This window comes from Xyrauchen texanus, chromosome 9, assembly GCF_025860055.1.
Source record: "Xyrauchen texanus isolate HMW12.3.18 chromosome 9, RBS_HiC_50CHRs, whole genome shotgun sequence".
NCBI classification, from domain to species: Eukaryota; Metazoa; Chordata; class Actinopteri; order Cypriniformes; family Catostomidae; genus Xyrauchen; species Xyrauchen texanus.
This window is the reverse complement of record NC_068284.1, coordinates 25,751,205-25,765,475: the sequence shown is the minus strand read 5'-3', so window position 1 is coordinate 25,765,475 and position 14,271 is coordinate 25,751,205. Positions and strand designations below refer to the sequence as shown.

Below are 14,271 nucleotides of genomic sequence, written 5' to 3'. Positions count from 1 at the left end.
GGCCCTGTTTGAACTGCTACAGATCAGACGCTACACACACAAATGTGCTTAAGATGTCCGATATTGAACCAAGGAACAGAAAAGTAAGTACTGATGATTAACGTTCAATTCTGTAAAACCGTAGAAAAACATTATAAAGGAAGAACATCCATATTCACAAGATTGAGCAGAAAATTATTCTAGGCTGAATACTAAATATTCCCTCTTAAATGTATTCAGAAATGTATTCCGATACATCACATAAAAAAAGTAAAGAATTCATAGTACAAGAATACCTTTAGAATATATATATATATTTATAAAAGGCAAGGCACAATTGAAATAACTGAATGAACTTAGCATTGATTTCTTTAAATTAGAAGTGGATTTGGATGTATTTATTTATGGAAGGCAAAAGGCAATTTGTGTCTACTTTCCAACAACAAAAATGCTGCCAAGCAGGGATGTTTGTAAATGTTCAGAATGGCATTTTTAACTACTTTTTTGTATTTGAATCTTCTTAACCCATTATTTGATTGACAAAGATGAATACATTTTGACACAATTTGGGATGCAAAATGCAAATGAACCATATTTTCGAGATGATAACTGGATGCCACTTGCAGAAATTAAACATGCAACATAGCAAGGTCCTTTGCAGTATATTAATGATTTTAACTAGGCTTTGCTTTTATAGTTGGACAATTTATTCTTAGTATTTTCTACTTTTTTTAAATCACTGACACTTGTTTTTGTGGTACTTTTAATTCATTTACTCTTATGATTTTAATTGTCAATTTTATATCTATTTTTTTAATCACCCTGTATAATGTGTTAAAGAAATGTATTAACAGAGCAATTACAAATCATGGGAAACAATGTATCATGCGCTCGATTGTAATATTTGTGTAAAATGTGGCTGTATTGATTCTGGTGCACAGCTGACAGTGCGGCGATTATGACAACAACATTCTGGGGCGGTTACCAGATATTCAGTCCCAGATTCATTATAAATGACTAAGACTTTTCATGATCTAGTGTCTATCATCAAACCTTTTAGTGACCGCGCAGTCCATTTTATATATATATATATATATATCACAAAAACCACAACACTATACTTTTAACCAGTGATTGTGTTTTCAAATTAGGTCAATTTTGTATTAAACCCTGGCAACAATGCACAGGTGCTGCAGCTTCCCTAGGGAAGAGAGAGCGAGAGGACAAGTGTGCACTGTTCAGAAAAATAATTTTTAATTTGATTGACAATAATTTTTGTGGTCATTATGAGAGAAGAATTCAAAAGTATTCAAACTAAATATTCGGAATATATTTTTTGTATTCTTAATACGTAACATGTTAAATGTATTCCGTCACAGCCTATCCCTGCATATCAAATGAGATATGTGAAGTGGAACTGGTTGATTGTGGTAGTCACAATCACATGGCAGTTAAATATACTGGGTCTCAAAACTCACCTAGCTCATCCCAGAGTTGTCGGCATTTGTCGGTCATGCCTGTGCCCTGTTGTCGCCATAGAGACAGGCGTGGGTCAGCCATAAACTGCTCAGTGATGAGAGTGAGCATTCGCGCCCCATTAGAGTCCCGCATCCGCAGCATCTCCCTCACCTGCACAAACATGCACCGGAAATAAATATAATTAAAACACATCCATCTTTGCAAAAGACCTGACAGGCAGCATAGGTTAAAATTTTGCACATCCTGGTATGTAGAGGATGAAAGCACAATTTTATATAAAACAATTCTGCATTGTATTATGAAGAATTTAAAGCAAACACAAAGTATCTATATATAGAAAAATAACATGACAAATTTTGTTTTTTATTGAAAAAATGCTAACATAATTAGTACATACAGCATCATATACAGGAAGTGTTTTGTTAAAAGGGACTAGATTATGCTTGTTTATTAGGGCTGAAACGATTAGTCAACATTATCGACAATAAAAAATAATTAAATTGTGTTGAATAGTCTGAGTTTGATCTCATTTAACGTAAAATGAGATCACATTAAACTTTAATGATGCCGCACAGTTAGCGCCTGACTGAGAGGAAGAATTGCACAGCTCACAGTCCAGATGCACTCTGCAATCTATATCACCTAAAGGTGTTTTGAAAGTTTAAAATTAGGAAATTATAATGTAAAAATACAAAATAAGTAAATACAAAAGCACTCTTGCTGTGGAATAAGTGGAGCTGGAGCAAAACATGCATGTTGAGTGTCTTTAAAGGAAACAATCCGGCGTTACGTCTTTAATACAATTGTATTTAATGACTTACAGCATTATTAAAGTTCAAATAATACGGAAGCAGGTCATGTAAATAACTACAGACTTCGAAACATGCATTTCTGTGTGCAGTCAGCACCTCTTCTATGAGTTGCGTGAAGTGTCCCAATCTAAGGGGGAAAGATTGAAAATGCACCCGGCTGGTGCACACTCGCGGGGACGCTCATCCCTCGAGCGTGCACGCTGAATGCAGCTAAATTATAACGTGATGCTCGCAACTTATTGAATCATAATATATGTCACTGTGCATTTCTTATTGTGAAGAAAATTGGCAATATGCAGCTTTATTAATAAGAGATAGTTTGTTTTTTTGTTAAAGATGGATTGAAGTGAAAAGATATGTTAGAGAGGTCTACGTCCCATTATATACTGCAACAAAATACGTTTTTGATTTGTTTTGGCTTGTTTTCCAATATGAAACTTCTTTAAAATAACAATTATTCAGCAGAAGAAAAAATTGCTTATCTGAGAAAGTTGAATATAATATTAAAAATACTAATATTTTTTAAATATCTAAAAATCCTTTAAAAAACAAAAGATGCATTCACCTGAGAAGCAGCATAAAAGATATTTGCTTTTAGAGAATAGATTTTGAATAAAAGTATATTTAGTCTTTACTGCACTTGTAGAAGTATAACAAAGTAAAAAGAAAATACACTTATATACAAAATACACTTATATTTAAGAAACATTCTCTTAACCCTCTGGGGTCTGAGGGTGTTTTGGGCCCTGGAGAAGTTTTGACATGCCTTGACATTTGTGCTTTTTTTCAGTTGCTTAAAAACATGTTAATGGCTAAAGTCTGATAACACTGTATTCAGCACAAACTGGGCTACAATAATATGTGAGCAACATGTACAGGTTTGTATTTTTGAGAAAATAAAGTTTATGCATATTTTTTTTTTAAAAACTAACATTTTTAAGTCATTGAAATAAAGCCATAACACATACTAAACATTTGTCCACAATACTTTTGAGAACTGAATCTTGTAGTCTAGAGTTTTTGCTACAAAATGATGTGAAAACCATCTTGATCACTCATTCATACAAAACAATATACTAATTTAACTTTTGTAAGACAATTTTAGTGTTAGAAAGGTCATATGCGAGGAGGCGTGAATGATCATGAATATTGATTGTAATTCACACCTCCCCTGGGTCTATCAATGAGGAATGTGACAGAAAGAGAATGAATGTGAGGAGACTTAATGATCAAAATCAAGTTTAAAATTAAAAGAAGTAATCTGACTATATATTTTCTTTACACAAAGACTTTTTAATTTTAGACCTACACTAAAGTTAAAAGAAGTCTCTTCTGCTCACAAAGACTGCATTTATTTGATCCAAAATACAGTAAAAACATTATGTGAACTCTTTTTACAAATTAACAGTTTTCTATTTGAATATATTGTAAAATGCAATTTGTGATCAAAGCTGAATTTTCAGCATCATTACTGCAGTCTTCAGTGTCACATGATTCTTCAGAAATCATTATAAGATGGTGATTTTCTAATATGGTCATATTTAAAGTGCATTTTACTCATTTACACCTGAACAAATACAGTGCCTTGCGAAAGTATTCGGCCCCCTTGAACTTTTCGACCTTTTGCCACATTTCAGGCTTCAAACATAAAGATATAAAACTGTAATTTTTTGTGAAGAATCAACAACAAGTGGGACACAATCATGAAGTGGAACGAAATTTATTGGATATTTCAAACTTTAACAAATAAAAAACTGAAAAATTGGGAGTGCAAAATTATTCAGCCCCCTTAAGTTAATACTTTGTAGCGCCACCTTTTGCTGCGATTACAGCTGTAAGTCGCTTGGGGTATGTCTCTATCAGTTTTGCACATCGAGAGACTGAAATTTTTGCCCATTCCTCCTTGCAAAACAGCTCGAGCTCAGTGAGGTTGGATGGAGAGCGTTTGTGAACAGCAGTTTTCAGTTCTTTCCACAGATTCTCGATTGGATTCAGGTCTGGACTTTGACTTGGCCATTCTAACACCTGGATATGTTTATTTGTGAACCATTCCATTGTAGATTTTGCTTTATGTTTTGGATCATTGTCTTGTTGGAAGACAAATCTCCGTCCCAGTCTCAGGTCTTTTGCAGACTCCATCAGGTTTTCTTCCAGAATGGTCCTGTATTTGGCTCCATCCACCTTCCCATCAATTTTAACCATCTTCCCTGTCCCTGCTGAAGAAAAGCAGGCCCAAACCATGATGCTGCAACCACCATGTTTGACAGTGGGGATGGTGTGTTCAGGGTGATGAGCTGTGTTGCTTTTACGCCAAACATAACGTTTTGCATTGTTGCCAAAAAGTTCGATTTTGGTTTCATCTGACCAGAGCACCTTCTTCCACATGTTTGGTGTGTCTCCCAGGTGGCTTGTGGCAAACTTTAAACGACACTTTTTATGGATATCTTTAAGAAATGGCTTTCTTCTTGCCACTCTTCCATAAAGGCCAGATTTGTGCAGTATACAACTGATTGTTGTCCTATGGACAGAGTCTCCCACCTCCGCTGTAGATCTCTGCAGTTCATCCAGAGTGATCATGGGCCTCTTGGCTGCATCTCTGATCAGTCTTCTCCTTGTATGAGCTGAAAGTTTAGAGGGACGGCCGGGTCTTGGTAGATTTGCAGTGGTCTGATACTCCTTCCATTTCAATATTATCGCTTGCACAGTGCTCCTTGGGATGTTTAAAGCTTGGGAAATCTTTCTGTATCCAAATCCGCTTTAAACTTCTCCACAACAGTATCTCGGACCTGCCTGGTGTGTTCCTTGTTCTTCATGATGCTCTCTGTGCTTTAAAAGGACCTCTGAGACTATCACAGAGCTGGTGCATTTATACGGAGACTTGATTACACACAGGTGGATTCTATTTATCATCATTAGTCATTTAGGTCAACATTGGATCATTCAGAGATCCTCACTGAACTTCTGGAGAGAGTTTGCTGCACTGAAAGTAAAGGGGCTGAATAATTGTGCACTCCCAATTTTTCAGTTTTTTATTTGTTAAAAAAGTTTAAAATATCCAATAAATTTCATTCCACTTCATGATTATGTCCCACTTGTTGTTGATTCTTCACAAAAAATTACAGTTTTATATCTTTATGTTTGAAGCCTGAAATGTGGCAAAATGTCGAAAAGTTCAAGGGGGCCGAATACTTTCGCAAGGCACTGTATTTGCAAGCACAAGCATTGATGATAATGAGGCAGCATAGACACTAGTTAAAATATAAATCTAAACATTCATATTATTTTATATCATATTACATATCATACAGCATACAATTTAAATACCTGCTTTAGCCGAAACAGCATTTAAATGTAACTAAAACTTGCTTATTAGGACATATTTCAATACTCTGAACCCTGGCTGGCAATTCTGGAAACAGTCCCACTAGTAAAATATGTACATGTTTATATAAAATAGCATGTCAACTAATTAAAACTAAATGATTACTCATCCGAAATTGTCTCCTCAGCTGGATCAAATCTCTCTTCAAAATACAAATGTTCATCGGAGTCCCGCTCTTCTTCTGAGGAAAACGTTAACTCTTCCTTACTATCCAGGAGTTTCCTCACCTGTGTATCGTTACAAACGAGCAGTAAAATGAATGAATTGTGTTTACATCAAACCTCACTGTCGGGGGTGTTTACCATTTTCCTTGATCTTCTCACTACATTAGCGTATGAATGGCGCGCTCTGCCGGTGGGTGTGATCACATTAGCTGTAATGAGCTAAGCCAGTAAAAGCTGTACATCGCTTTGTTTCATATAGATTACATTGCAGGAGAATATTTGTTTCAAATTTGAATTGTTTCATTTAAAAGTAGAAATTTTAAGCTTTCTTTAGACATATGTTTCCTGTTTGTGTGATAAGTATTCGCGGAGTTTCTGTACATTTTTGTGACGCGTTTCAAAAATATTCTCGTGGAGACCGACATCTGATAGCTCACCCCTTTTATTTTCTTTATTTTACCAAAGCACAAGGTTTTGTTGTTATTGTGAGTGTACACAAATAAAAGTAGACCCTTTATAGTCTCTAATGATGTCTTACACTTATCTGTATGCCCAAAAATTATGGGGTATTTTAAGTTGTTTCCGCTGTAATGACGAAAATATCCTGCAGGATGCGCCGGCGCGTCCGTCGACCCCTGAGGGTTAAAGCAAGTCTTAATATCTTTTATGTTGCTTCTCAAGTAAATTAATCTTTTAAGGATTTTTAGACTATTTTAAATGTAATACATGACAAAAACATTTGATAACAATAGGATTTTTGGCAGTGAAATTCTTTACTGAATTAAACTTAATAAAAAAATGTTTCCCCCCTTTAATTCAGTGAATGTCATTTAGAGGTATTTTGAAAAGAGGATTTTATCTCTTTATTGTTAGCAAGCACATTTAATACAATCTTTTAAGTTGGGGCACAAGCTGAATAATTGATTAAGAGCTAATGATTAATCGTAATCAATAGTCGCTCGAATAATCGTTCAAATAATCGTTAGATTATTTGATTATCAAAATATTCATTAGTTGCAGCCCTATTATGTATGTATCTAGATTCAACATTTATATCAAAGGCTATGGAATAGTCCTTCATATCTACATATATCAGACATGTGAAGCAATGAACTGCATACACTATTGAAAATAAGAGGTAGCATGACATTCAAAATACAGCCTCATAGGATATCATGGGCCCATAATTTGCCATAATAGCACCTTTCACATCGAGGATTTCACACACACGCACGCACACACACGCATACAGTGTCTCACCTTGGCAAACATGGAGTTAAGCTGCTTGCCTGAGCCATAGTAACCTCCCTGCGAGAGGAACTGCTTGACCTGCTCCCTCACTTGCTCCTCATCTAAGTGCCAGCAGTTCTCATCATCAATACTGGCTCCTGCAGTGGGATCCGGGGCCCCTGAGAGAGAAATACACCTGGTTACTTTCAGGATCAGTAGAAAAAAAAAAACAGAGCGGATGATTGAGTTACAAGCTTTTACACTACAAAATAAAATAACAGGGATGGTAAAATATGCTAGTACACATTCTTAACACATAAGAATGCATACAAGCTCAGTATGTTTACTCTAAACCACAACCTAAATCAATAATATCACTTCCTGTTTGCAGAACACAAATGTTTTACCATTTCAAACTGATAATAGCACTGAATGGAGGGGAGTCATATCACAGCTATTGAGGCTTGATTCTCAAAAGATTGCTTCCCATCACTGAGCTACAATGTGGATAATTTAGCTTTTTCAATGAACAGCACACAGAGATTTGCAAAAGGAAAAAAAAAAAAAATGGAAGAAAAGCAGAATGCATTAGAGGCAATCACTTTATCTAAGGAAGGTCTTACTGTATTTCCAATATGTCAATGCACTTTAGGTTTACAGCCTCCACCATTCCAGAACAAAACACATCAGCACATTCGGCCATATTGAATTCCACTTAAAGACACCATGAACCTGCTTGATATACAGACAGCACAGAGAGAGTTGATCTGCCTATTGGCTCTCTTTGGGTAAACCTATGGGTATTAAACATATACATAAATGCTATATATGGATTCTTGATTGGTTGTACGCTTCTGTCCTTGGCGTGTGTTCTACGATAAGAAGATCCATCTTCAGATTGAGATTCTCTCTTAAAAGTATTGGATAGATTTAGGGGAGCAATAATAATAACTTGAATGCTGTAGATTATCATCAGTTTGTGACATAAGCAATGGCGTTGTATACTATGAGCCAAACAATACACAAGATATTTATGGAACCGGCTGTGGTGCTTACAAAAGCAAGGACATGCTGTGCTGCATGTAAGATACTATTGGTACAAGTCAAATTAATGGCACTGAAAAAAGAAAGCCTGGCAGATATTCCACATCAGACTAAGGCAGACTACAACCATAAGTCTGTGTTATAAAGGGACGCCAGAATAATAGTAAATTATTAGTGTACTAAATGGCTTTATAATGGCTGCGATGGGTCTTGTAAGGTGCAAACTGCTATATACAGAGTGTCCTGTGTGTGTGCTTGTATAAGCAGGATTCCAGCGTAGGTGTTCGTTTGCACTTTTGATCTGCCCAAGTCCCATATCTTGGCAGGTAGAAACATTCTGCACATTCCGGAATAGAAGCGTAGCCACTGATTAAACATTGATAAGGGGCTTCTATCTGACCCCTGCATTCCCACTCAAAACAAGGTCGGAGGGCAGGAGGTTGGACTTCCTTGTTTTGGAGGCTACTTGGATAAATGATCAGGAAGTGATGTGTGGAATAAATTGTTTGCACAGTGCTGAATATAGCTAAAATAGGTAAACAATCTAAGTATCTGATCGCTCTCCCTTCTCTTAAGCATGGGAAAATAATTCATAAAATTTGACAGAGGAAAATATACTTTGGTCATGTGACCATTACAACATTATAGAACAGGACCGGATTTATTTTCTAAAATAGTCTTACGTACAATTGCAATAAGTTTTGCGTTACCTAGCAATAAATTCACCATGGTTTTACTGTAGTAACATTGTATTGTTTTTGTAATATTGTATTTTTGGAGAAAACCATGGCTTTACTATATTAGTGACCATGACAATGCAGGGGTTTTTTTGGCTGAAACTTTCCTCAATACAGTATACTGACTCCATATAATCTTGTATCTTGCGGTTACTATGGTTTTACTACAAATAACAAACTATGGTAAAAGTCAAATTATTTAGAATTTTTTTTTACCATAGTTTTTGTTTTCCTGTATTATTACTACAGTTTCCACTATGAATATAAATGGTTAAAATATATTTACTGTAGTAAAAACCATGCTAAATTAATTGTGAGGGAAAGCAAACTATTGCGTGGACAGGCAAAACCATTTCAGAAAAAGATTCTCGAACTTTCCTTTAAGGGGCTCCATTCTATGTTAACTGATCCATTTGAGCAGCAAAATAATCTGTACACTGTGTTAGGCACAAACATCTAGATCTCATTAGCGCAGCTCTCACCGTGTACTTGGTTGATCTCGGAGTTGGAGGACAGGATTTCATCAGCCAATTTCTGGGCTGTGGGCAGCACTTCTGTGTGGTGGGCCGTGATAAGGTACTGCACCAGCTTTTGCAGCTGGTCTCGGTTCATCTGGAAAAGTGTCTCTGAGATGGGCAGCCGCAGTTTCACTTGCTCGGGTTTGCGGATGCGGTATAGGGAGAGAGCCACCACGTGTGCACAATAGAAGATATCCCGGTTGCCACATCCACATGTCACTGAAGTGATCTTACAGCGGTCGAAGCTAATGGCCACCTTGTGTGTCATCTCCGGCTCAGATTGCGTGGCCAGCTCCGTGACCGTGCCACTGAGGTGAAAACCTGGATAGGAAAAAAACAAAGAAAAGCGATAAATAAGCAAAGACATCTGATGTAACTGAACTCCATGAGCGTAAATGGATCTTGAGGTTGTACGTCAAGATTGGTAACCAGAAATGCCTGAAGTTAAAACTAGGCTGGTATGAAATCCCTATCTGGTTGTTTGATTGTACAAGAGACTAGTTTGTGGTTACCAAACCACAAGATAGGTGATAGGTTTAGCATATATATCCATGGTGAGATGATATCAAATTGCAAAGCACAATCCATCTCTAAGTCCCAGTTGACCAACCCCCAACTGAACCTCACAGGAAATTGGATGTGCTCTGAATGGCTTTAAAATTAAAAGGAAAAAAACAATACTCTTAATCATTGTTAGAAAGGGTTGTCTGGTAATATAAGATGATTACTGTAGATGTCCAACATAAAGATAATCTGTAATTCAGGCCTAATTCTAAGAGGTGATTTAGTTCAAGCATCTGCAACACATCCCAGGGAACATGGTGATTAATGCTTGAGGCAACTAAGCTTCACCCAAGACTTTTATATCAGGAAAGAGAAATAAGCAAGAAAAATGAAGGAAGCAAGACTATGTATGCCTTTTTGACCAATATGAGGCCTAATTCTTCACTTTGACTGCTACATTATTAATGACAGAAGTCAAAGGAAGGAGGTTGGGATACTATGATTACTGTATAACTCTAAACCACTGCAATAGAGACTTTCAGCACAACACACAAAACCTATAATAGTACACATCAGCTCGCTCAGAGAAAGATCATTTGGATCTGAAATACAGTGATGTGAAAAAATATTTGCCCCATCCTGATTTTTTTTTTTTTCAGTTTAAGGTATATCTCATACAAAATTGTTTCAAAAATGTGAAATATAAAACAACACATAAAATAAAAAGGTAATCTGATTAAACACAAAATACAGTTTTTAAAAGATACTATTATTTATTCAAGCAAAAAGTTATCAATTACCAACTGGGCCTGTGTGAAGAAAATATTTGCTCCCTTAGTCACTAAATCCCAAAATCCATGAAACTGGACTTAGAAACATCAACAATATAACACATATATAACACACATCTACACACACACATATACATATATATATATATATATATATACATATATATATATATATATATATATATATAATTATTATTATTATCATAGAGTGACTGTTTGCACTAGGTGTAAATACCTGCCACAATGTGTGGCTATTTGCACTGAAATAGTCTGGTGGAAATGTCTCTCAAGCTCAAAAAAAAAATATTTCACAATTTGATATTTGATTTGATAGAGAAATTGGTCATTGGAGAAGTAAATCAATCAGCTCAGCTGTTGTGAATCTGTTTAGGTGGACAAGTGGTAACATTTCGCCCATTGAGTAAAAAGCCCCAGGTTCTAATAAACTCAGAAGCAACTTTATATTTTAATAAAAAAGATTGCATCTGCACTTCAGTGGATGTACATATTGAGTAGGGATACATTTGTTTGCATTTTTCTTTGGAACACATTCAAAATGTCCACAAGATTTGTTTAACATTTTCCAGTTCTAAAAGAGATACACGTCTTTAAACAGCAGCTAGTTTTTTTCAACACAAACACTTTTTAGTTCATTAATGTCAGTAAATTCACAATAACAGAATCTAAGATTTAAATTAATATGTGCTTTAACATGAACTTTACAAACTACTGTAGCCAAGAAACATGGAATGTTATATGATATTTTAAGACAACAGGATTTCTTAATAATAATAATAAAAATAAGGTGTAAATAAGTGTAAATGGCAACATCTTTGCACCAAGTACAAATAGAGTTAGACAGATACTCTTTGCACCCCAAATTAAATACTAACAGGGCATCACAACAGTGTTTATTTAGAGTCCCACAGACACCCTACACCAATCTATCACCGTGAGGAAATCAACCTTTATATTCATTTAATTTATTATTAGTAGTAGTAGTATTAAATAACAAATATTTAGAGTAGAGGCAGAAAACGGGGGACTGGGTCAAAAAGGAGGACTAGATCCCAGGTCATCCGCATAGAAAAAGCACATTCATGCGGTCTTATCACACCAGGCCATTGCAGACATTCAAGGAGCAGTTTGACTTTAATTTGTTTGTTTCCACCATACTATTTCAGTGCAAATAGCCACACATTGTGGCAGGTATTTACACCGTGCAAACAGTCAATCTATGATAATAATAATAATAATAATAATAATAATAATGTTATATTATTGATGTTTCTAATGCTTTCCATCATTAATGCGCTGAGATGCAAAGAAAAGAAAAAGCATGGCGAAAGCACCTATACAGAATGTGCATGCACGAGAGGTTGACGACAGAAGGATCCCTTCTAGACACGGCCAACAGGCAGTTCAAGTCTTATTTGGGTTACCACTCCAAATGCCCAGAAAAGTGTCCAGCTCATGACTAAAGCTCTACAGTATCAGAGCCTCCGTTTCCAGAACTACGTGTACCAGAGATAGGCGTTTCCACATGTGGAACACATACATGTGCAAACAGACATACAGCAGCACACATCCACACATCACAAGGTTCGACTGGGGTGCCTAATAAGCAGGAGCAAAGCCGGCTGTTCCCTTGCCAAATCCCACAAAAGGCTTTTCCAGACGAGTTCTTCTGAGAATTCAGCCCCCTCCTCAGCCCGAGATTTTGCAGAAAATAAATCCAATGTCCAATTTACTGCCAAACCCTTTCAGGCATAGCCAAAACAACAGAGCCATCTGATTAAGGGGAGTTTATAGTGATGTCTGTTTTCATTTTGATAAAAGACGAGAGGGAGTGCCCCTATGTGTTGCAAATTACTTTTGGCACAATGAAGAGTTCAAAGCAAATTTGAAAATAAAGACAAAGATTCACAGGAGTGACTATGAAAAGAGTGCTTTTATGGGGTTCATTTTTCTTTTAAGCAATATGGCGAGAACAATGAAGCTGTGCAATTTCACTGTGACGCACTGTAAAAAAATAAAAAAAGCAAGCAAGCACAGCTATGAAGCAAGCACAGCTCTAAGAGCACTGACTGCGTGAACATTATGGGAAAGATCCTGTTTGCAAACAGTAATCCATGGAGGGGGTTTATGGCTTGTTTTTTGACACCAAACACGTGTTAGGGCCAATGCACATTTGCAAGGCCAACAATGAATCACCTTGCCTACTGTGACGCACAGTGCAGTGAAAAAGTATTTGCCCTATTGTGATTTCTTCTGTTTTTGTGCATCTGTCATACTAAATTGCTTCAAAAATTTTAAACAAAACTGAAAATAAAAAAACAAAGGCAATCTGAGTAAACACAAAATAGAGTTTTTAAATGATAAACGTTATTTATTGAAGCAAAAAAGTTATCCAATACAAACTGGGCCTGTGTGAATGTATTTGCCCTCTTAGTTCCAAAATCTATAAAACTGCATTCATAATGGGGTTGAGCTGGACTAGACACACCCAGGCCTGATTACTGCCAGCCCTGTTCAATCAAATCAACACCTAAATAGAACTTTTTCAGCATCAGGAAGTTGACTAAAAGGTCTCACCCAGTAGCACCATATGCCAAGGTTGAAAGAGATTCCAGAAATGAGGAAAAAGTTGATTAAAATACATCAGTCTGGGAAGGGTTACAAAGCTATTTCAAAGGCTCTGGGAATCCAAATAACCACAGTGAGAGTCATTATCTCTAAATGAAGAAAATTTGGCACAGTTGTGAACCTTCCCAGAAGTGGCCGACCTTCCATAATTCCTCCAAAAGCACAGCGACGACTCATCCAGGAAGTCACAAAAAGCCAAGGACAACATCTAAGGAAAGGCAAACCTCTCTTGCATCAATAAAGGTCACTGTTCACTACACCAATATCAGAAAGACACTGGCCAAAAATGGCATCCATGGAAGAGTGGCGAGGTGAAAACCACTGCTAACCCTGAAGAACATTAAGGATCGTCTGAATTTTGCTAAAACACACCTTGCGGGAGTTTGAATGTTCTGTGGACTGATGAGTCGAAAGTGGAACTGTTTGAAAGACAGGGGTACAGTTATATTTGGCGTAATCAAACAGAATTCCACAAAAAGAATATCATACTATGTTCAAGCATGGTGGTGGTAGTGTGATGTGTGGGGATGCTTTGCTGCTTCAGGGCCAGGGTGATATGCAATAATTAAGGGAAATATGAATTCTGATCTCTACCAGAAAATTTTAAAGGAGAACGTTCGATCATCAGTCGTGAGCTGAAGCTCAAGCGCAAGCGCAACTGGATTTTGCAGAAAGACAATGACCCAAAGCATGATGGCTCAAAAGAAGCAGAATTACAGTTTTGGAATGGCTTAGTCAAAGTCCTGAACCTTGAACCCAATTGAGATGCTGTGGCAGGACCTTAAACAGGTAGTTCATGCTTGAAAACCCTCCAGTGTGGCTGAACAAAAGCAGTTCTGCAAAGAAGAGAGGGCAAAAATTCCACCACAGCATTGTGAATGACTGATCTCCTGTTATCGGAAGCGTTTGGTTGCTGTTGTTGCTGCTAAAGGTGGCACAACCAGCTATTTTTCACATGGGTGATAAAAGGTGTTGTATAACTTTA

At 36.6% G+C, this 14,271-nt stretch overlaps 1 protein-coding gene across 2 annotated transcripts in view; it reads right to left on the bottom strand.

Moving 5' to 3' along the window:
- Positions 1–14,271, bottom strand: part of LOC127648615 (zinc finger SWIM domain-containing protein 5-like) — a 70,836-nt gene that overhangs the window by 17,072 nt on the left and 39,493 nt on the right. For both annotated transcript variants that reach the window (XM_052133297.1, XM_052133298.1), the window contains exons 2-4: positions 9,310–9,666; positions 7,077–7,225; positions 1,458–1,608 (exon numbers count right to left, since the gene is read on the bottom strand). In XM_052133297.1, the coding sequence (XP_051989257.1) occupies positions 1,458–1,608; positions 7,077–7,225; positions 9,310–9,666 (657 nt within the window). The remainder of the gene's footprint in view (positions 1–1,457; positions 1,609–7,076; positions 7,226–9,309; positions 9,667–14,271) is intronic.